This window comes from Rattus norvegicus, chromosome 2 (assembly GCF_021556685.1).
Source record: "Rattus norvegicus strain SHRSP/BbbUtx chromosome 2, alternate assembly SHRSP_T2T, whole genome shotgun sequence".
NCBI lineage: Eukaryota > Metazoa > Chordata > Mammalia > Rodentia > Muridae > Rattus > Rattus norvegicus.
Genome location: NC_141535.1, coordinates 176,071,633 through 176,096,397, shown reverse-complemented (window position 1 = coordinate 176,096,397; position 24,765 = coordinate 176,071,633). Strand labels below are relative to the sequence as shown.

The following is a 24,765-nucleotide window of genomic DNA, read 5'->3' as shown; positions in this document are numbered from 1 at the left end:
CTCAGGAATCAATCTTAGGGCAGGCACCATTGCCAGCCAGCACCTTTACTGGCTGAGTCATCCATCTCACAAGTCCACTTAAAACCAAACACCAAACAAAAAACAAAACAAGATCAAACTATATCCTTGACTACCCTGCAACTTACTATGTATGCTGACTTCAAACTCAGAGGTTCACCTACATCTCTCTGCCTCTGCTTCCAGAATGCTGGAATTAAAAGTATGTATCACCGTGCCCAGGTCACTGGCTCACCACAATTCCAGCATTCTGGGGCGGCCCCCCATTCACACCCCCCACACCCTTTTTATGAGACAGGGTCTCACTATGTAACTGGCTGTGCCCCCAAAATGAAGCACTTCTAAGGTGAGCTAGGAGTCTGACACAGGAAAATCAGAAACTGCTACCTACCTAGTCTGGAGTTACCACCATGCAGAAATAAGACCTTGCCTCAACAAGGCAAAAGGCAAGAACTCACTCTTGGAAGCTGTCCTCTGACATCCATTCTCTCTTGAAGTATGTATGAAAGCTATGTGCATGCATAATAACATTTTTTAAAAATTGAAATGCATTGGCCAGGCATAGTTGTGCATGCCTTTAATTTCAGCATCCAGGAGGCAGAAGTAGGTGATCTCTGAGTTCAAGACCAGCCTTATGTACTGAGCAAGTTCTTAGGCAGACAGGACTATACAGAGAAACCCTGTCTCAAAAAACAACAAAGAAAATGTATGTCTCTGTCCCTTTCCCACAACATAGTACAAACTATGGGAGCACTGAAAACCTGTAGTTAGTTGACTGATAAATGAATGCATAAACAATTGAAGGAAAGTGTTTCCTTTCTGACATACTGACTGACACTTTTAATCTCACACTGCATAGCTTAGGTAGGAGGTCTGCCATAAGTTTAGGCCAACTTGAGCTGTACAGTGAGTTTAAGATTATCCAAGACTACACAATGTGAGATGCCATCTCTAAATAAATAAATAAATAAATAAATAAATAAATAAATAAATAAATGTAGGATGGAGGCTGTTTTAATATTTTATTAAAGTTTGAGTGTTTGAGTGTGAATAGTTGTATCCAAGCCTAGTGGCCTAAGAAGTCAGGAGAGGGAGTCAAATTCCCTGGAACAGGAGTTACAGATAATTGTGAGCCATTAGGTGGGTGCTTGGACCTGAACTTAGGTCCTCTACAAGAGCAGAAAGTACTCTTAACCAATGAGCCATCTCTACAGCCTGAGAAAGAAAATGTTGAGTAACTTAGCAGTCTTGCACAATTATCCAAACACTTGTTAGGATAATTCTAAGACTCTCTTTTTTTTTTTAATTACACTTTATTTACTTATATCGAGGCGGGCATGCATATGCAACATGGATATCAGAGAACAGCTTGAAGGAGTTAATTCTCTCCTTTCAATGTGTATTCCTTCAGGTGAGGTGGCAAGCATTTTGAACTACCTGAGCCATCTCACTAACTCTTAATGGTTGTTTTGCAATTAAAGGTTCATTTTATCTTAAATTATGTGTATGTCTGAGTGCAGGTACCTATACAGTCCAAAGGCATCAGACTCCCTGGACTGGAAGTGATTGTGAGATGCCCAACGAAAGTGCTAGGAGTCAAGCTCTGCTATGGCCCTGTGAGCTCTTAACCACTGAGCCATCTCGCCAACCCCCCCCCCCCAACACACACACACCCTTTTTATGAGACAGGGTCTTACTATGTAACTCTGGCTGTCCTGGAACCATGTAGACCAAGCTGCCTCAAACTCAGAGGTCTGCATACCTCTGCCCCCAAGTGCCAAGGCATGTGCCCCTCCATCCAGCCCAATTAATTGAATTAAAACTTATTTTTAACTGACATAGGAGCATTTAAGAAATACTTACTTGTTGCCTAGAAGTGGTGGCACTCATCTTTAATCATAGCACTGGGGAGGCAGGGGCAGATGCTCTCTAAGGACAAGGTCAGCCTGTGAGTTCCAGAATAGCCTACATAATAGCCTGTCTTAAAAAACCAAAAACCATAAACAACAAAAACCAAAACAAAACAAAAAAACTTTGTTAATCAAAATCCTAACTTTGTTCTGTTATTACTTGACTTTTCCTTCCTCAAAATTAAACGCATGCATACAAAACAAATAGCTTTAAAAAAAGTAACTACTCATTATTTTTATCTCTTTGCATCTAAACATTAACTTCCTAACCTGTGTTTATCATTTAGTTGGACATGGAATCTCTACTTGTTTAAGATTTGTACCTTCAGATCACCTCTGAAAACACAGAATGTTCACCTGGTGATTATTCTACATGACTGATTCAATCCCTTTGAGCCCTATTTTTCAAACATCAATTTTTCATTTCTTATTTTCAAAGATATCTTTTAAATTTTTCCCATTTTGCCCTTGTTGGACTTAGTCAGAAAATACTTGAACTATGGAGTCTTCATTTCAGCAGTGCAGAACTAGGAAACCTTAAAAATGTCCTTTCCAAATTTCAAACAATACCATTTACACTGAGAAGCCAAAACAAAACTAATTTATAATTGACATACTGTCCTCCTTGAGACAAACAAAACTGTTTGAGTAAAATGACTAGGTACCACATACAGAAAACAAGACAAAACATAGAGTCAAATATTAAGAGACACAGCCAGAATACAGCAAATACATAGGCGAATGCCAGCAGCAAACCACTGAACTGAGAACGGGACCCCCGTTGAAGGAATCAGAGAAAGGACTGGAAGAGCTTGAAGGGGCTCGAGACCCCATATGTACAACAATGCCAACCAACCAGAGCTTCCAGGGACTAAGCCACTACCCAAAGACTATACATGCACTGACCCTGGACTCTGACCTCATAGGTAGCAATGAATATCCTAGTAAGGGCACCAGTGGAAGGGGAAGCCCTGGGTCCTGCTAAGACTGAACCCCAGTGAACTAGACTGTTGGGGGGAGGGTGGCAATGGGGGGAGGGTGGGGAGGGGAACACCCACATAGAAGGGGAGAGGGGAGGGTTAGGGGGCTGCTGGCCTGGAAATGGGGAAAGGGAATAACACTGGAAATGTAAATAAGAAATACTCAAGTTAATAAAGATGGAGGAAAAGAGAGAGAGATGCATGTTTAACAAATCACCTTAAGCAAAACGGCAAGACACTATCCCCCCCAAAAAAACAAAAACAAAAAAACCCAAAAAGAAACAAAAACTATGCTAAGTAAGGTAACAAATGTGTATAATCTTAGAATTCAGGAGGTTGAGGCAGAGGGATCAAGTTTAAGACAAAATTGAGTTAAATAGTGATTTTCAGGCCAACTTCAACTTAGAATGAGACCCAATTTCAAAATAAGATAAATTTAGACAACTGAATAAATTTTAAGGAGTTAACAATTTAAAATGTCTGTTCTCAGGAACATCCTCTCAGCTTAAGAGCAGCCTTTGCTGTCACTGTCTTGCTTCTGCTCGTCATGAACACCACATGAACATCATCAACACTTACCACATAAGGTAAGTACAATTTCCCAACTGCCCATACATAGTGTTCATCATCAAACTTCAAAATCAAACCAATATGGATTTCATTCTTCTGAGTAGCTAGCTGCCTTGAGGCAGAACAATTCTGCTCTTGTTCAATGTCTCCAATGCCAACTCACTTCTTTGTGGTAATTGGATTCCACAGAAAATGTTTTTAACATTTTGTCAGTATGACTAAAACAATAGAAAAGTATCAACATGATACCAACTAGCTTTTCTGACTAATCTGAGAACAGCTAAAAGCAGTGATGGGAATCTCCATCCACTTTCACTGTTAGAGGGCTTCCCTATTGACAACATAGATTCCAAGTCGTCGCTAGCACAAGTAATTTAATTCCCATGACCATAAAATAGAGTCATATAAGAGTTATATAAACACACCTATGGAGATTAGTATCAATATAAGAACGAAAGAACAGGAGCTGGAAAATGGCTGCTGTTCTTCTGGAGGACTTCAGTTCCCTGTACCCACAAGGTGGCTCATGACCATCTCTAACTCCAATCCCAGGGGATCAAACCCCCACTTCTGTCTATATAGGCACCTGATATACAAATGATAAAGAAAAACATACAGCCACAAAAATTATACACATAAACAAAACTTTCTTTAGAATTAAAAAAAATCAAGAGTAAAAGTAATAAATACTAAAAATTTATAGATTCCTCAAACATGTAAAACACAATGATAGAAATGAAACTCTAAAATAGTAATTATATTTAACTTAAATTCACCAGACTCAGGGGGGAGGGGGATGTTTGCCCGGAAACCGGGAAAGGGAATAACACTCGAAATGTATATAAGAAATACTCAAGTTAATAAAAAAAAAAAAAAAAAAAAAATTCACCAGACTCTTGCTATTAACAATTCTAATGACCCAGTTACTTAAAAAAAAAAAAAGATTTCTGAGGCAGGCTTAGCATATGCCTATAATCCTAGCACTTGGAAGGTAAGAGTCAGGAAGAACAGAAGTTCAAGGCTGCAGGCCAACCTAAGCTACATGAAACTCTACCTTTCCAGGTATCTATTAGGATGACAAGTAGAAAGGCATCTTCATACAAAGAAACAGAAGAGGGGTGGAAGCTCAGCTGATAGATAAAGTTCTTGCTTTGTAAGTATAGAGCCCTGACTCTGAGCCCCAGTACCAATGTAAAAACGGTCAGGTGTGGTGCTTGCTTATGATCTCAATGCTAGGATATATATAGCTGGAGCTACCAGCAATTCAGTCCACCTATCCTACTAGTTGAGCCACAAGCCAGTAAGAGACCCTATTTCAAAGACAAGATAGACAGCAACTTAGAAGGAATGACACTTGAAGTCCTCCTCCCACTTCCACTCACAAGAACACACAGATACATGTATGCAAATGAAAACAGAAACATGAAAAATTACAGCTAACTGAGAAAATTGTAAGAACTAGAAGCATGGATAGAAACAAAAACCAACTACAATGAACATTTTCCTTTTTTGTGGTAACAAGGTTTAAAGTATCTCATTGTTTTTGAAGGCTGACACATAAGACTCACAGAAAATATTAAGGCTCTAAAGTGTCTTTAAAATAGACTGAGACTGGAGAGATGGCTCTGCGGGTAAGAAGAGTGCTTGCTGCTCTTGTAGAGGACCAGAATTTAGTTGCCAGCACCAGGTTTGATCCACCTTTAACTCCACCTCCAGGGGGATTTGATGCCCTCTTGTGGCCCTTCAATGTATCTCTCTCAGTATCTCTTTGTCTCTGTCTCTCTTGCTCCCATGTGTATACACCAATAAAAATATGTATCTTTAAAAACTCCTTAAAATACTCATACCACCATACTTAATTTAAAAAACAACACGAAGGTTTGGGGGGGGGGGCTGCAACTGCCGGGTCAGACTTCTCCACTATGCACAAACAAATGGGCAGGAGTGGAAATGGCCACATCTTTATTAGCCAAAGCCAGTGGAACTGTTAACATTGTAAAGCCAATACCCTGCAAGATATTTGGAAGTTCACAATGTAAAAACAAGACATAATCTTTTTCTACTCCTGGTTTGGTTTGTTTGAAACAGGGTCTTAGCACATAACCCAGCAGACCTTTAACTGGATGGTCTGGGTTTTTTTCCATTACTGTTCCATAAGAATTTGAACGTCTGTGCGTGTGTGCGTGTGTGTGTGTGTGTGTGTGTGTGTGTGAGAGAGAGAGAGAGAGAGAGAGAGAAGGAAGGAGGGAAGGAGGGAGGGAGAGAGGGAGGGGGAGAGGGAAAGAGATTTTAAGTATTTGTTTTGTTTTTGAGACAAGATCTCAAAATGCTACCCAGCTGACCTCTAGCTTATGGGCTTAAGTGATCCCTCTACATATGCAGTCACACTGGCTCAGGCTTCTAACTCTAGGACCTAGGAGGCAGAGACAAGATGACTTTCCTGAGTTTGAGGTTAGTCTGAGCTACATAGTGAATTCCAGGATAGCCTTGGCTATTATGTGAGATACTACATCCAAAAAAAGTTAATTTTAAAGTATGTGAAATACACAAAGGACAAAATATACCTATGTGGGGGTTGGGGATTTAGCTCAGTGGTAGAGCGCTTGCCTAGAAAGCGCAAGACCCTGGGTTCGGTCCCCAGCTCCGAAAAAAAGAAAAAGAAAAAAAATATATATATACATATGTGAAAAAATATATATGTATATACAACCAATAAAACAACACCATGGACATACTCATTAAGTACTGGAGAAAAAAAACTTTTCAAAGTTTTTTTTTTTATTTATTTTATGTATATGAAACACACTGTGACTATCTTCAAACATGCCAGAAGAGGGCATCAGATCTCCATTACAGACAGTTGTGAGCCACCATGGGGTTGTTGGGAATTGAACTCAGGGCCTCTGGAAGAGCACTCAAGTGAGCCATCTCTCCAGCCCTCACAAAGTTTTACAGAGGCCATTCTAATACAAAATAAGAGAACAGGAGTGGAGAGATAAGTACATGATAATGCTTGTACTTGTACTCAGCACCCACATAGGAGCCAACAGCCACATGTTCTCAAGATCCTCCATTGATACCAGACACACACGGTACACACACATATATACAGGCAAAATACACATAAAATAAAGTAAATCTTAAAAAAAAAAAAGACAAAGCACTTTTACTGAGACCCACACAATCTATCCTGTTAAAATTCCTTCTCTAAAATAAGTTAAATGCCTTTCTTAAACTTTTACTTTTTTCAAAGTACACTAATTGCTTTTTATTTCAAATAGTGGATTCATGGGTAGTTATCAAACGATCCTTGAATTTTATACCAAGTATCCCCAAATGGCATCAAGACCTTTTTACAGAAATCCCCTACAGGTTAACATAGTGGTATCCTGGGCTAGTGAAATCCCTTTTTCAAAAACCAAAGCAAGCTATTGGGATTAAAGTCATGTTCCACCACACCCAATGTGAAGGCACTTTAAATTTTTATTTTTACTTTTATGTGTATCTGATTGTGCCCAAATGGGTTTATACCTACTACATTCATCCCAGAACTTGCAGAGACCAGAAGAAAGTGCTGGATCCTCTGGAACTACAGTTATGTGCAGTTGTAAGCTGCCATTTGAGTACTTGAGAATCAAACCTGTCTTTTGCAAAAGCAGTAAGTGCTCTTAACTGATGGCCATTTTTTTAGCCCCTGAAAGGATTATAAGTATATAACCTTACATACAGTATATGCATTTTATAGCCTTCTAATAATCAAGACCAGCAACGTAACTCAATAGATAGATCTGCTTCCAAAGCCTGGAGACTTGATTCTGATCCGAAACTATACAAAGACAGGGAGATGACCAACTCTACCAAGCTGTTCTCTGCCTTCCACATGTGTACCAGGAAAAGCACACCCAGACACACATCAAGCACATACATAATAATATTAATTAAAATAATAAATATAATCAAAAACCCTTCACAAGCTGTAAAATCTCAATTCAACCTTCTAGTCAGAGTCCTCAATATTATGCAAGTCATAGATTCATCTGGATTAAAATCTCTAGAATATGGGGGCTGGAGAGATGGCTCAGTGGTTAAGAGCACCGACTGCTCTTCCTGAGGTCCTGAGTTCAAATCCCAGCAACCACATGGTGGCTTACAACCATCTGTAATGAGATCTGATGCCCTCTTCTGGTGCATCTGAAGGCAGTTACAGTGTACTCATATACAATAAAATAAAATCTTAAAAAATAAATTTATAAAAAAAGAAATCTCTAGAATAACAGACACTACATATCTTAAGTGTTCTCCATGTAGGAGCAGTGAAATGTGCTTATAACTAAACACATTATCAAAGAAGAATCAGAGAGAGGAATCATCTGTCTCAACATACAACTGAGGAAAAAAAGACAGTATTTCTCAAAAATCAGAATATAAAGATGTACTGCATTACATATCCTTATCAAACACAGTCCACAATTATTTACTAACTGCAGAAAGATAAATTCTCTTTTCCCTGTCTGGTTTTCTGAGAGTCTCACTTTACAGCTTAGGCTAACCTAGAACTCACTATGTAGTCCAGGCTGGCCTTGAATTCACAATCATCTTCCTGCCTAGACTTTTCTAAATGCTCTCTTGAGGACAAATTTAAAACCCTGATCCTGAAGTTCTCCTGATGACACATTCAAGTATTACTACAGCATTCACCTTCAAACTTAAATACATCTCTACTCCTAAAGAAAATACAAGGGGAAAGTAGGTATTTAAAAACAAGACCTTCTGAATTAGTATTATTTCATTACAACTTAAGCTCTCAAAAGTATATACTTAATAGCTGGGCACGGTGATACATGCATTTAATCCCAGCACTCAAAGAGGTAGACAGATCGCTGTCTGAGGCCAGCCTGATCTATACATTAAATGTAAGGTCTCTATTTCCTCAGATTCTCAGGATAAATTTGTGTGTGTGCGTGCGTGTGTGTGTGTGTGTGTGTGTTCTAGACTAGGAAACATCCAATAATACAGTTGAATTAGTTCAAAGATTCCTCATTTTCCAAGAGGGGATCTGTACTACAAAATTAGCCTTTCGAAGAATTCCTACAGTCCAGCCAAGAAGTTCCAATATCCAAAGGCACATATCAATAATTTACAGATCCCAAAAACAGTTTACTCATAAATGCCAAAAGAAACTGCCAAAGAAGTCAGGCGAGTTGGCTCATGACTATAATCCCAGAAGGCTATGGCAAGAAGACTACAATCCTCAAATTTGAGGCCAGCCTGGGCCACATAATAGGTCCTGGGCAACAAAAGGAAACTGTCCAAAAAGCTTACTCTGTTACAAGCATAGCACCTGTTGGATGACCCTTCTCTCTCTCTGTCTCTATCTCTCTCTCCTGTGTGTGTGTGTGTGTGTGTGTGTGTGTGTGTGTGTGTGTGTGTGTGTGTGTATTCATCAGCAGAGACTGGAAAGGCGAGGCAGATACCCTAGAGTTATAAGCAGCTGTGAGCTGCCTGAACTGGGTGCTGGGAGCTGGGACCCCATCCTGTGAAGAGCAGGAAGTGCTCTTCGCTCTGAGCCTCATCTCCAGCCCCTTGTTTGCTGAGATAACGTCTTCCAAAACCAGGGCTGACTTTAAACTTAATATGAAGCATAGAAAAGAGCTTGAACTCATGATCCTCCTGCCTCAGCCTCCAGAATATTGGGATTACAAGTGTGCACCACCACATTCAGACTGAAAGCTTTTAGAAAAGGTTTGGTGGTTTCGATTCCACAGATTTATTTGCTCTCTTAGTATATTGACAATTCCCCTCTTATATATCCCTACCTACTTCAACAAGCTAATCAACAGATCTTGATAATTCTTACCCCAAGACAGGTTATCAATTATTAGGTATCCAATATTTTTGTTAGATGAGTCAAAAAAGGTCCTTTCTCTGGTAGAAATGAAGTCAAGCTGCCAGACAGGAGTATGGCTCTTTGGTAGAATGCTTGTTAGCAGGATAATTCCCCAGATGTTCTCCCCTTCCCCTGCACAAAAAACCTCAACCAGCCACAAACAGCTACACCTATACAAAGTAGGCTGTGGAAGCATTTTAACTGTCATACATACTAAACTGTCAGAAGTGCTCTGCTTGCTCTGTAAACACATCAAAATTATAACTACCTATCTCATACAGGACAGGCAAAAACAATGTATATTCTATACATGTTTCATACTTTAAGCTCTCCCAAGCATAATCTAATCAATCATATTTACCTCCTTTCCAAATACACTTGTATTTGGCAATTACAATCTCCTGAGGCACTATGATATGGACAATACACTACTAAATTAGTAATCAAAATATTCCAATGTTGCCACTAATTTAACACATGACCTTGGAAAAGTACTTCTTTATGCCTGGATCTCCTATTTTCCTGTAATTTTCAGAGTTTTAGGATTACAGAGAAACTGAAAAAGTATCCTGAATATTAAAAACTTTATGCTAACATAAGCGCTACTATAAATCCACATGGCCAAAACAACTCCCCTTATTCTCAGCCTGATAGCGATCACTCTGAGGATGATGTTCTGGGCTTTCATATTTACACAACTGACTATTCAAAGGCACTGACTGTGTCAAGTTTCTCCCTTTCCTGATTTTAGCATGCATGTTGTGTTATCATACTAATCATACTAATGCTAAAATACATGCACATTTATCGACCTAGAGGACGCGTCCCAGCATTTGTTTTTAAATAAGCTAACTTATAAAAGGAACTTCCCCAAATGCAGGCAACTCTTCCTGAACACTTTCCATCCTCGCATATACACATATAAACACAGCAGCTATAGACCAACAGACCGTCTGGTCTTCAAGACCCAAAACATTTCTTTCCAAGTAGAAACTAACCAGTGACATTTATTAAACTTATTAACACTCAGATCACTATGTCAAGTCTGCACATATTTCCGCCTTTAGAGAACACCACAGATCTTGTACAGGTAAACTACTCGCTGAAGATCATCTCCCTTGCTACTTCTGTCCCATACTTAAACAGGCTTAAACTAAATCTTGGGAGATGCTCCAATCGGGCCTACTACACAAACTAACCTGTCAGGGGCACAAGCGACTCCGCCTCCACTCGCTTACTTTCCCGTCCCCCTCCCCCAAACCAAGAGCCCGCTGGTCAGGGACACCCGTCACCCCGCCTAGAGGGACTTCCCGGTAAGCTCAGGATCCCTTTCCCTGCTCTCCCCTCCCCCATCCTTACCCCGCTCTCCCGGAGGTCCAGGTCCGGGGGGTGACAGTGGATCACGAGTAGCCAAGGAGAGACTACTTGGGCCTTCAAAGGCCTGCTCACACCGCACTACTCACCGTGTGAGGCCGAGAGCGCCGAGAGCAGGCAAGTGGGGAGAGAGGGTGGCAGCCTGGTGCCTCGGCTCCTCTGGGTCCACACCGTAACCCTCCCGCTTGTCAGGAGGCGGCCAGCGGGTAAGCGGACCGGCGGAAACGCGAAAGAGGAGAAGCCAAAGGCCTAGGTCAGAAAGGGGGAACCGAGGGAAGGCGGGTCCGGCAACCGAGACCGGGATCGTCTCCCCCCTCCGCAAAGCGAACCCAAAATGGCGGCGGGAGCGGCAGCAGCAGCGGCGGCGGCGGCGGCGGCAGCTCTAGGGAGGGAGGGAGCGAGCGAGCGAGCGAGCGAAGGGCGCCTCGTGCCCCCCCACCCCCCGCCTCCCACTCCTCCCTCCGCGCGCTCTCCCCGCCGCCCCCCCCCTCACCCGACTCCGGACGCGCAGCGCGCACGCCCGCCCGCACGCTTCCGAATGTGTCTGGACTGGTCGCGAGCTGCGCCCTCCAACCACTGCCTCCGGCCGCCCCGCGCCGCCAACACCGACGCGCTCGCTCCGGGGCACCAGCTCGCGCGCTCCCGACTCCCTCTCGGCCCTCACGCGTACCTTCCGTGGCGCGAGCCCGAGCCTCCTCCTCCTCCTCCTCCTCCTCCTCCTCCTCCACCTCCTCCTCCTCCTCCACCTCCTTCTCCTCGGCTAGCCTCCCTCCCTTCCCCGCCCCCACGGCTACCAACGGCAGCCACGGCCGCCGCCGCCGCCTTCGCCCCCACCCCTAGAGCGTGCACCTCCCACAATCCCCCCCGCGGGACGTTCCATTGCGCGCGGCTGCCGGGGCAGGGGAGAAGCGGACACGCCCGCGCGGAGGAGGCTTGCCACCGGGTCGGGAATCTCTTGAGTAGAGAGCTAAGGAACCTAGGCACCGACCTCCTGGGCCGGGCCGCCGCAAAGCCGAGGCTTGCTACCCGCTTCCGGCCGCGGGGCGGGTGGCGCGGTGCCCCTCCGCTGGGCTGTGGTTGCAGCCGCGGCGACTGCGCGTTGGGTAGCTTCCTGCCACACGACCCGAGCTTGCTTCACAGCTGCAGGACGGGCGCCTCGGATCCAGCCGCTGGCGGTGTGTGCGGGTCACCGAAACAGAAGTACTAGTGGTGGACTCATGGTAAGGGGACTGAAATACACAGGGGATGAGATGATGAAGGAGGGAAAGGAGCGTGTATGCGAACTGCCCCAAGATAGGGAGTGAGGGCAGCAGTGTTCGTGACCCTCCAAGAGGGCATCGTCTAGACCTGTGGCTGCGGACCTGAGACTGGAGGATGAACGGGCGGAAAATCTGTTTGTATGTTAACGTAGTTTAACCTTGTTAAAGTGCCAGAGGGTACCTATCCTTTACGGTGTTTGTGTGATCCTTGTGCACTTCTCAAAGATTGTGCGTGCTCGGTTTTCAACTGGCAGCCTGATGTCAGAACAGTGGTTCTCAGCCTTCCTAATGCAACAACCCTTATAGTTCCACATGGCGACTCCCAACCATAAAATTATTTTTGTTGCAACTTCAGAACTGTAATTTTGCTACTGTTATGAATCGTAATGTAAATATCTGACGTGCAGGATATCTGATATGGGACCCCCTGGGGTCGCCACCCGCAGGTTGAGAACCAGTTTGTTAGAGGATTAAACCATGCACTTAGATTTTATTTCTGGATTTGATCTTTTAGGCCTTCAAGTTACTTTTCTAAGTTATTTATGGGATGTTGGTTGTAAAACTTAGCTAACCCTAAAATATGCCTTCAGGGTTGGAGTTTGAAATAACGAGATCATGTATGTAAAATAGAATTAGCTCCTGGGCACAGGGAAAATGCCGAGTATTATTGTTATCATTTACGGTGTTGTCGATGTTGATAAGACTTGTAGGTGTAATTGGTAGCTTGTGTTCTTTTCATCTAAATTGCTAGTTAAACCAGACCTGTGGCATTCATTGGCTGCTAATGTTTGTTTCTGTGTTGACATTTAATGAATGAATTCAGAACTATGTGATGTTAAAACCCCAACGTTTGATCTGCTCATTTTTAGTCTCCCACAAAAAGCAAAGCAAAATTTTAGAGGAATGAACTACTTAAGTTTCCTTTCTTATCTGTGAATTCTTACCTTTATTTAAATATCACTATGTCTCATTATCTCCAAAACACATTCAATTAATACTAAGTCTCTTTTGGAGTAGGGGTTTAATTGTCCTTTGAGTGTTTTTGTTTGTTTGTTTGTTTGTTGGCACAGTCCCACTCTTTAGCCCAAGCTTGCCTGGAACTCTGACAGCCATCCTGTCTTAGCCTCTTTAGTGGTTGGATTATAGGCACGAACCCACACCTGGCTTTCAAATAACCCAACCTTTCCCTATTTGTATGCATTAGGGATTGTCTTCATGTTTCCTTTGAGTTAAAGAGAAAATGAGCATTAATTACCTTGCTGTGAAATTACTTTTGCTAACCAAGCCCTAGCCGATTCATAGAACCCACCTAGGTTTACACTAATCTTTCTTTAGTAGCTTCCTGTGTGCAACTTTGTATGTGTGTGCTTGCCTGTGTGCCGACCGACTGGCTTCTTTACATGGTCTGTCTCAAAGGAAATGGAAATGTTAAAATCAGTGTCACATACTTAAATACTAGCACTAGCCTAGCTCAAGGATATAATCTCAGCACTTGGGAAGCAGAGGCAGGAGGATGGGAACTTCAGGGTCATCCACCACTGTACAGCCTGGGTTCCATAAGACCCTGTCTCAGAACAACAGCATTAAGAAGGGGAGGGGTTGGGGATTTAGCTCAGTGGTAGAGCACTTGCCTAGCAAGCACAAGGCCCTGGGTTCGGTCCCCAGCTCCGGAAAAAAAAAAGGGGGGGGGGGGGAGGGGAAAGAAAGTTTGAGACTGAGAAGCATTCATAGACTACTGTACTGTTCCTGTTTAACCCTTACAACAGCAAATGGAGATACTCTTCATTTTCCCAGTGAAGCTTGAAGTTCAAAGACATCTGTAACTGGATCTTTAGACTAATTTCCTGTCTCTTAAGAACCTAACTTTTGGGGGCTGGAGAGATGGCTCAGGGGTTAAGAGCACTGACTGCTCTTCCAGAGGTCCTAAGTTCAATTCCCAGCAACCACGTGGTGGCTCACAACCATCTGTAATGGGATGCTCTCTTCTGAAGTGTCTGAAAAGAACTACAGTGTACTAACATATAAATAAAAATAAAAATAAAAAAAAGAACCTAACTTTTTCCCTACACCACACTGCCTTCATAGTAAAAGTTCTTTATTATTTTGTGTGTATGGGTGTTTTGCTTCCATGTATGTCTTCGCATCGTGCGTGCGTGCGTGCGTATGTGTGTGTCCAATAGGACAGAAGAAGGTATTGGATCACAGAAGATTGTTTTTCCAGGAACCAAGCCTGGGGAAGTAGGAGCAGAAAATGCAACATAAAATATGTTTAATGTGCTGGGTGTGCATACACAGGCTTGGGGTGCCAGAGGTCAGCTTTAATGTCATTGTTCAGGAGCCATCCTACTAGTTTTTCTTGTTTTGTTTGTTTTGGGTTTCTCTGTGTAGCCCTGGTATCCCTGGAACTCTATAGACCAGGCTGAACTCAGGGATTTGCCCTGCCTCTGCCTCCATTGCTGGATTTAAAGGCCACTGCTGCTATGCCAGGGTTGTTGCTGTTGCTGTTGTTGTTGTTGTTGTTGTTGTTGTTGTTGTTGTTGTTTTCTGAAGCAGTCACATGCTGAAACTCAGGGAAGCTGGATTTGGTTAGCCAGTGACCTTCCTGTCTCCACGTTAGCCCATTCTTGAGATTATAAAGCATCTACTGCCGTGCCTAACGGATATACGTCCAGGAATTAAACTTGCATGACAAGCACTTCATAGTAAAACTTCAATAACAGTCTTTTTTTTTTTCAGCCCAAAGCTGTTTTTTTTTTTCCCTAACTGATATTATGAAAACAACTAATCTTCACTAATTTCCATACAGTCTTTCTCAATCCACACAGTTGGGTGCTGGCTTAATATACACAAGGCCTTGGATTTGATGCCCAGTACTGCCAGCCCAGTCCCTGCGGCCCCAGAAACTGTCTTTGTAGAATTATTTGATTCACCAGTATGATTTAATTTTCTTCTTACGTAGTTGTTTTGAGACAGGGTCTCACCGTGTAGTACTGTTTAGCCTGGAACTCGCTGTGTAAAAAACAGGCAAGCCTTGAACTCGTAGAGTGCTGGGATTAAAGGCATACATCCCTACACCTGACTGTCCTTGCAAGTTTTTTTTCCCTTATAGGTATTTTAAATGACATTGAAAATATAATTTGGAGCTAAGTGTTGTAGCTCATACTTGAAATCTCAGCCTTTGGGAGGCAGGAGGATTACTGAGAGTTTAAGACCAGTCTATATGAGTGTGAGACTTTACAGATGATAGATGGATAGATGGATAGGTAGGTAGGTAGGTAGGTAGGTAGGTAGGTAGGTAGATAGATAGATAGATAGATAGATAGATAGATAGATAGATAGATAGATCGATCTCTTACCTGCTGAGCAGTCTCTCCAGGATGGTTTGTAGCCCTCTGGACTATGCTGGGGACTTCATTCATTGCATTCCCTGGTATTGGCACAGTAACAAGTGAAATTTGCACAACTTTCTTGTTACTGTTGTTGCTTTAATGACTGTTGGAACACAGGTGGGGAGTAGTAATCATCAAGAGATTTCATTTCGGGCTGGAGAGATGGCTCAGCAGTTAAGAGCACTGACTACTCTTCCAGAGGTCCTGAGTTCAATTCCCAGCAACCACATGGTGGCTCACGACCATCTGTGATGGGATCTGATGCCCCCTTCTGCTGTCCGAAGACAATGACAGTGTACTTATATATAATAAATAAATGCTTTAAAAAAGAGAGAGATTCCATGTCCTTACTCTCTCGGGTGCTAGGTACTTGTTTTTACATTGAAGTGCAGGAATCTACCTGTGAAAGAATTTGTTGTTTACAAATCCCGAGGTCAACAGGGGAGCTGGAGAGGTGTCTCACTTAAAAACTTTTTTTGCTCTTGCAGAGGACCTGGGTTCAGTTCCCAGCACTCACACGAGGGCTCACAACTATCTATCACTCCAGTTTCAATGCCCTATTCTTGTCTCAGCACATAGGCATGAATATGGTACACACACACACACACACACACACACACACACACACACACGCAAATATTCATAGACATAAAAATAAATAAATCTTAAGAGTGAAAAAGTTAAAGTCAACTATGGTTCAGGAATCTGAACTGGGAGCAGTTGACATATTGGAATGCTGATGGAGTTGATGAAGTCTTATGTTGTACCTCACCTAGGGCCTGAACCATCTCTGTAGCATATTCACACTACGTCAGGTACTGCTTTCTCTTTAAAGATCCAAAACTGAAGAGTCGTGATGCTGGTGCCCAGCGTGGTCATGCCCAGCTGGGGGCAGAGGCAGATGGACAACCAGAGAGACCCTGTGTTCAATAGATAAATAAATAAAATAAAAAGAGAATAATAATGCTAAGAATTCAGGTATAACAAGATATAATATAAAGTGCTTCCTTTAAATAAAAAGGCGAAGGTGCACCAAGATAGTTTTGAAAGCAACTAGTCTGAATGCTATACTCAGAGGCAGGAAAACCAGGAAGTAGACACCAGCCTAAACTATATAGTGACATCCCATCTGACAAAAGAGGGGAGAAGGGAGGGAGGAAGGGAAGGAACCATCTGCATGCAACTTACTGTCTTTACTATAATTCTATGTATTTAAATTAGGCCTTTATTAAAATGCCTTAATTTACTCATTGAACTTTGTTGTGGAAATATATATAGTGAAAAGGTTGTATGTATTTGGTTTCGTATAGCCTGTGCTTCAGACTAACAGTGGGCGCCCAGTCTTGTTTGTTTATTGGGATGGGATAGATACAGTTTACTCTGTAGCTCCCAGCTCTGCGTGCAGACAATCGGCTGTAGAGTCCAGGCTTGCCTCAATGCAAGAAAGAACTTCTTCAGCTTCAGCATCCCAAGAGCTGGAATTACAAGTGGCATGAGCCACTATACCCCACTTCTGATGGGATCTTGAGGAGATACTTTATTTTAAATTTCTTTTCACCACCAAAAGAGTAGAATTTTCTAATTAAATAGTTCCACCATACAAAAGGATAAATTTAGCATGTGGTATAAAAAATGATAATAAGGGGTTGGGAATTTAGCTCAGTGGTAGAGCGCTTGCAAGGCCCTGGGTTCGGTCCCCAGCTCCAAAAAAAAAGAAAAAAGAAAAAAAAAGATAATAAAACTCATGGTATGAAATAATAAACTAATGTAACAGGCCTGACTGTGAAATATCTCCATAGGCTCACTCGTTTGAACACTTGGTCCTCAGTTGATGGTGCTTATTGAGGAGGGTGTGGAATTGTTAGGAGCTGGAGGCTCACTGGAGGAAGTGGATTGTTCAGAGATGGCCCCGGAGTATAGGTGCACTGTGACAGAAAGGTTTTCTGTTCTGCCACTGTGCCTCCCATGTCTATTGCCACATCTCCCCCCACCCCACCCCACCCGACCCATTGTATGCCTCTGGAACCAGAGACCAGGTTAAACCCTGTCTCCTGAAATGCTTGTGACAGGGTGTTTTTTTACACCAACAGAAGAGAAAGACCCATCTGTTGGTGTGATTGCTCTCACCAACAACGCCAAGACTCAGGAGACAGTTTGGAGAATCTGTACAAGTTCAAGACCAGCATGGTCTGTGTAGTTCCCCATCAGCTAGGGCTCCATAGTAAGACTGTCTCAAACAGACAAACACAAAGTAATAATAAAAGAAACACTCATGAACCTATTAGCTACTGTTGGGATTACCAGTTTCCAGTGTTTCCCCCTAAGTGTCACTGTTATTTTAGATCTTATTCTTATAATTCATTTGCCTTTCAGTCCAGTTTTGCCATCTGTGTGTGACCTGCAAACAGGAGCGACATTTCGGAGGCTGGTTCCCTTGGGCAGGATGTTATTTATCCCAGGCTGGCCCTAAACTGTGTAGCTGAAGGTGGCCTTGAAATTCTGACCTTCCTGCTTCCACCACTCAGTGCATGGTTTCGAAATTTAGTTTACTTAAATGAGACATAGTAATTTTCACTCAGTATTGTTGTTTGTGTGAGACAGAGTTTCTCAGTGTAGCCCTGAGAACTTGGTTTGTTTGTTAGATCAATCTGGCCTTGAACTCAGAAAGATCCACCTGCCTCTGCTTCTGAACTACTGGGATTAAAGATGTTCCATGCCTTGCTGGGCCTGTATATATATATATATGAGGTTGATCCATTTTATTATTTCCTGCTGTGTCTGTGACTCTTCTCTGACTGTGACTCAAATCAGTGAATATTTTATTTTAGGTTTGGAGTTTGTTGTTGTTGTTGTTTTCCAATTTTCAAATAATTCACTCCTCTGCTGTAAACATTCTTGCCTTTTTCAGTGTATATGAATATGTGATTTTCTAGAGTAATATGAAGGAATAGAATAGCTGGATACTCATACATCTTCAGCTTTGTAAAGACTGATTTCCAGGGCATTTGGGTTTACAGCTGTTGTGGGACTTCTTTGTTGGTGTCTCATTATGGACGCTTCAGTTTCATTTTCCTGACTTGTGAGGAGGTTAGACTTACTGCCATACTGTTTCCTAAGTGAAATGGTTTTTCTTGTCTTTTGCCCAGTTTGTTGATGCATAAATAATTTTCATATATCTAGATAGTATCAGATTTTTATATCTCATATGTTTTTATTAAATAGTGGCTTACCTTTTTTTCTCTTTGTCTTTTTTTTTTTTTTAAGAGAACAAAGACCATGCTGACAGGAATGACAAGGTTTTTCTCCAGGGTCCAGAAGGTGAGTCCTCACAGACTACTCACATGCTTCATTTTCAGGTAAAATTCTCAGAAGGCTAAGGCAAGTAGCCTTTCAGGTAAAGTTAAGGATTGGGAGTTCAAGGCCAGCTTGGCCTGCCAAGTGGGAGTCTGCCTAAGCAACACGCAGAGATAGAGTGTGTGCCTGAGGTAATGTGTGATACGGAGTTGGCGTTTTTACAGATTGGTAAGTTTGAGCTAGCTGACTATTGCCCCTTTTGTTAACTGAAATCGTGTAGAGAATGGACTGTCCCGGGAGGTCGGGAAGGTGACTAGTTAGTGGTGGTGATGCCACTCAAGCATGGGGACTTGGGTGCAGCACTCTAGTGAAAGCCGGCATGGGCTGTGACCCCAGAGCTGGTAGGCTGGATATAAATAGATCCCTGAGGTTCATTAGCTGGGTAGCCTAGCCAAATTGGTAAACTCCATACACTGAACCCCCTGAAGGAAAGTAAAGTAAGGCAGAGGCAGTCAAGGAAAACACTTGACATCAAATACTGACTGGACTCAGGACGTCTGGGTTAGATTTCCAGGACCACATCAACTGAACATGGCGGCAGCAGCACTAATAACAGTAGTGCAGACTCTGGGGGTAGAGACAGAAGGACCAGAAACTCAAGGTCATCTTCAGCTACACGGCACATTTGAATCTAGCCTGGAATACATGAGACTCTGCCCACGCCGCCTCACACCGCACCACCCCCAAAACCCCCAAAAAAGGTAAGGGGCTAGAGAGATGACTCATAAGTTAAGAATGCATGTTGCATAAACCAAAGGCCCAGAATTGGAATCCCCAGCATCCACAGAGCAAGCAGAGCCTTCCACAGACACTTGGAACAGGGTGAGGGGAATCTAGCAACTTTCTCTGGCCTCCACACAACACACACACACACACACACACACACACACACACACACACACATACAATGAGGCAGACCTCTTCAAATACAAAAATAAGGCCATACTGAATTGGGTGTGGCATCACAATACTCTATAATCAAAGCACTTGGGAGAGTAAGACACAAGGATCAAGGCTGACCAGAGCTATATAGAGAACCCTGACTCAAAGTAGGCAAAGGTGTCATACTACAGGTTGTGTTAGTGATTGTCTGTTCATTTAAAAACAAAAACCAGAATCTCATGTGTAGCCCCAGCTGGCCTGGAACTCAAGGAACTCCATCTGCCTTTGTCTCCCAAATGGTGGGACTAAAGGTACACACCAGCACCCCCAGCATGCTTTATTTCTTTTGATCCTCCTGACAATGTACTATCCTTGTCTTAAAGTTGCAGAAACTAAAGATTAGAATGGATAAGTAACCTACTATGAAAGCAGGCCATGAAGTTGTCAGTCTTACATAAATGCTGGCTGGTGGACTTCAAAGCCTGTGGTCTAACCAGTGTACATATGGCATGGTGTCTATGTTCTCCAGAGGCACACAGTTCAGAGGTCATGAAGAAATGACCATTCTGAGCATGTGGTACTAAGGCAACACCTATGAAGATGACCAAGCCTGTGTTTGCTGAGAACAGGAAATCCTATAGACCTAAGTCTCAAGGATGAGAACTTAAGAAGAAAGGGTCACTTGCAACAAATCATATGATTACAACAAGAGTCCTTACAAAAGGAGCATTCCCCTTGTACAGTTTAGGGTTGGGTGGGGGGTGTTTGTTGTTTCTCTTTTCCCTTTACCTTTGCCAACTCCTACCCTGAGATGTATAAAAAGCCTCTGTCCATTTTAGTGCAGCAAAACAAAAAAAGTTAACAAAAGAAGTAAAAGCCAATATTGATGCAAGAAAGTTGGCTTGGTGGCCACAAGCACTTGCTGCTTTGCAGATGGCCTTCCAGTTTGGTTTCTAGAACCCATGAGGGCTCATAACCACCTGCAACTCTAGTTCCTGATCATCCAGTGCCCTCTTCTGTCCTCTTCCATATACATAGGCATAAAACTGACACACAGAACGAAATAAGGGCCAAGTGTGATGGTTCATGCCTTTAATCTCCGCAGGCAGAGACAGCAAGTCCCTGAATTTAAGGCCAGTTTGTTTGACATAGTGAGTTCCTGATCCGCCAGAATTACATAGTGAGACCTTGTCTCAAAAAGGGTGCATTACGAGTCCTGAAGATCTGTGATTGATCCACAGCACTGACTTGTGGCTCACAACCATCTGTAACCCCAAATCCAGGTTGGCCTCTGAGGGTACCAGTGGGCACACGTGGAGCACAGTCTTACATGCAGGCAAAATACCCATTCACATAAGATTAAAATGTATAGGGGGTTGGGGATTTAGCTCAGCGGTAGAGCGCTTGCCTAGCGAGCGCAAGGCCCTGGGTTCGGTCCCCAGCTCCGAAAAAAAGAAAAGAAGAAAAAAAAAGATTAAAATGTATAGTTTGGGGGTTGGGGATTTAGCTCAGTGATAGAGCGCTTGGCTAGCAAGCGCAAGGCCCTGGGTTCGGTCCCCAGCTCCGGAAAAAAAAGAAAAAAAAAAAAAAGACAGTTTAAAAACTGTATAGTTTGTTCACGTAAATGTTTTCATTTGCCTCATGGGTAGTGTTTGAGGAACTGCATTATGTTCACTCTGGAGCTAAGCCGAGGGAATTGGACACAGGATTGTTTGTCCTGGAAGTCAGTCTAGCAGGTTGCTTTCATTGATACCTCTTTAAGACATAGGGAATCCATTTTGTTAGTTTTTTATTTACTGAAGGGAAAAAACTAAAGTCATCCGAGTACTGTAGAAATAGCACCACCTTGTGGCCATTGACTATTTTAGTTTATTTTATCTCTGTATATGGTTGTTGCTTGTGTCTATATTTGTGCACTATGTGCACTCCTGGTGCCTATGGAGGCCTGAAGAGGGCATAGATAGCTGAGACTGGACTTACTCATTGTTGTGAGCTGCCATGTGGGTACCAGAATTAACCAGGGTCTTCTGGAAGAGCAGCCAGTGCTCTCAACAACTGAGCCACCACCCCTAGTTTTCTTACTTTTAAAAAGATGTATTTATGATTCCTGAGTATGATGTATATGGAGGGATGCACCTGTGGAAATCAGTTCTTCTGCTTCTCTGTGGCTTTATGGTAACTAAGTTCACCAAGCTTACACAACAAGCATCTTTACCCTGAGACATCCCGCAGATGTGGCAGATGTGGCAGATGTTGTGGCACATACCTGAAATCCAGGCACTTGAAATGCTGAGGCAGGAACTTTGAAAATTTAAGGCCAGCCTGATCTATATAGCAAGTGCCAAGACAGCCAGGCATAAATAGTGAGACCTTCCTTGTCTCAAAACAAAACAAGAACGATGATGGGTGGAAAGAGATAAGGTGCCTTCTCCTAGTACGAGGGTATATCGCTCGACTGCTGTCCTGAGTCTTGTGTGTGTTTAGCATTTTGGCTTTGCTGGCAAGAGCAGGAGGGAGGGTCCCTCCTCAGCTATCAGTAATGTCCTTATATATGGTGGGGGCAGGACGGCAGCTGCCTGATCCCTCCTTCTCTCCTTATAATCTATATGGCTGCTTTGCTTTCCTGGGTGTCTGCATACACACATGCTCCTGATGCTTGCACAGGCCAAAAGAGTGTGTTAGAGCCCTTTGAACTGTAGTTACAGGAAGTTGTGAGGTGCATGTGTGCCAGGCCGTGAACCTGGATCTTCTGGAAGAGCTAGCTCCCCTCCTCTTTGTCCTTCTTTCCTTCTGCCTGAGACAGACTATTCTGTAACCTGGGCTGCCACAGCAGGAGAAGACGAGCTCAATGGCCGCTCTCAGCTGGTTTTCATTTTAAACTGAAGTATTTCCACTCGAAAAGGACCCCCTAGCAGTAGGCTAAAGGACATTGGATTTTGGGAGAATACCTGCCTCTGCTGTAAGCCTGACTTACATTCTAAAAATTATAGCAACCTACTTCTTTGTACTGTTGGTTTGTATTAAAATCTGCCACTGATAGCTCAGATTTGGCATGTACTTGGGAGGGTCCTTGGAGCCCCCACACATACATGAATGCAGACAAACACAACACACAATGATGAAGGGCCGAAGAGTCAGCTAGGTGGCTAAGAGTAGTTGCTACACAAGCATCAGGACCACACTCGGATCTCAGCACCCACATTAAAATGAGCTGGGATCTCACGTGCAGCCACGATTCCATCTACGAGAGAGGAGACTCAGTGGAACTGCCAGCATCCAGAGGGGCAGAGAAAAGTATGGGTGTCCCACCCACCACCCAACCCTAGGTCCAGGAGAGTCGTACCTCAATGGCCCAGCACTGTCTTCTGGCCGTGTGTGTGCACAGGCATGCTAGTGTGTCCCAGACATACACACTAAGTCCTAAGTGCAAAGAGGGTCAGAAGGTGGTCAAGCAGGTTAAGACCCTTGTTGCAAAGACTCACCAACAAGATTCTATCCCTGCTTCTTGAGTGATAGAAAGAAAAACTAATTTCTACACGTTGTCCTTGCTTTCCCTACACATGCTGTGCCACTCATAGCACACATAAATCAATACATAAAGAAATAGGGAAAACTTAATATAAGATGTAGAAAAGAGGGTTGGCAAAATGGCTCATACGGTTAAAGAATTTGGTGCCAAACTTGATACCCCAAGTTCCATCCCTGGGACCCCGATGTGATAGAGACAGGACTTTTCCCGGGTTGTTCTTTGATTTCCACATGTGTACATTGGCCCGTGCATATCCATACAAGCAAGCACAAATAAATGTATTTTTTTAAACATTTGGGGGGGGGTAGAAACAGGTGGATTTCTGTGAATTCAAGGCTAGCCTGGTCTGCACAGTGCATTCTAGGCTAGCTAGGAGTTAGTCCCTGTCTAAAACAATAAAATAAAAAATGATTTTTAATGAAAACAAAAGGTAATGAAAAGAGTAGAGATTTTTAGAGTCAATCTTGGATATCGTATTAGTTAGTTTCTTAAACTGATTAAACACTCTGACCAAAACCAATCTGGGGCGGAAGGGGTTTGTGTCAGCTTACAGATTGGCAGAAGGGGTTTGTGTCAGCTGACCGCTGTCCTGTGCGTCTGGCAGTGCACCCTGGAGGTGGCTGTTGACCTGCTGGGCTCTCATTGCTCTCAGCTCCTCTTCTGTTGCTCTTGAATTCACACCCTAAACTCATAACTGGAACCATTTCACGTCTGTGCAAGGCTAGTTCGTCTTTAGGCTCTCTTGAGGGAGTTTTTCCTTTAGGAAGCAGCTCATACAGCCCAAGCTGGACTTGAACTCCTAATCCCACTGAGTGCTAGTATTATAGACATGCACCCTTGTACTCTACTAATTTGAGAAATTTTCTTAGCATTTTTCTCATATATATCTCTCAAATGTCATCTGTATTTTTCACCCCCATTCCAGAAGTTTCTTCTGAGTATAGTTAACTAGTTTTCACTTAGTTGGACACTTTACATATTCCCTCATGATATGTCACTCATGATTCTTATTTTGCTGCTCATAGCTAGCAAGGCCAGGCATGGTACACCCAGCACTAACAAGGTGAGGCAACCAGATCTTTAGAGTTCAAGGCTAGACACAAGTCAGATCTTGACAGAGTGAAAGGAATGGGAGAAGAGTAATGAAAGGGTGTTTATAACTGTCTCCTTTACTCCCAGCACTCTGGAGGCAGAGGTAGCCAGACCGCTGAGTTCAAGGCCAGACACATCCGTCTTGTTTGTGCTGAAGCACATTGCACTAACCCTCACAGTGGAGGCTCCGGTGCTGTTAGAGACCATGCATAATAGTAGACATGGATTAAACGCATTTCCTGAGCTGCGCATGTGTTCCCAGATACCCAAATGTGGAGATAGGAGACTCACCGAGCACAGAACCCAAGGCCAGCCTGGGCAACTAACCAAGACCCCAGCCGTTACATTAATCTTAGCACTTGAGGAGCTGAGGCAAGAGTGCTGTGAGCTGTTGGCCAGTCTGGCCTTTGTAGTGAGACCATGTCTCCAAAAGAAAGTTAGGTTAGCAGTGGCTGCGCGGATAGATTGGTTTCCATTTTAAGACAGTCCCTGACACAGCAGTATATGTGCTAAAACAGATT

General features: G+C 43.2%; 2 protein-coding genes across 48 annotated transcripts in view; one reads left to right on the top strand and one right to left on the bottom strand.

Moving 5' to 3' along the window:
* Nucleotides 1-11,571, bottom strand: part of Ash1l (ASH1 like histone lysine methyltransferase) — a 136,453-nt gene extending 124,882 nt beyond the window's left edge. For 3 of the 10 annotated variants that reach the window (XR_015663382.1, XR_015663381.1, XM_087623614.1), the window contains exon 1: nt 11,233-11,571. The gene's annotated coding sequence lies outside the window, so the exon portion shown is untranslated. 10 annotated transcript variants of the gene reach the window in all.
* Dap3 (death associated protein 3) overlaps nt 10,623-24,765 on the top strand; it is a 28,013-nt gene continuing 13,870 nt past the window's right edge. For 11 of the 38 annotated variants that reach the window (XR_015661349.1, XR_015661354.1, XR_015661285.1 and 8 more), the window contains exons 1-2: nt 11,856-11,959; nt 18,652-18,705. Coding sequence is in view for 21 of the 38 variants with exons in the window: in XM_087619647.1 (XP_087475773.1) it covers nt 11,957-11,959; nt 18,652-18,705 (57 nt within the window). In the remaining 17 variants the exon portion in view is untranslated. 38 annotated transcript variants of the gene reach the window in all.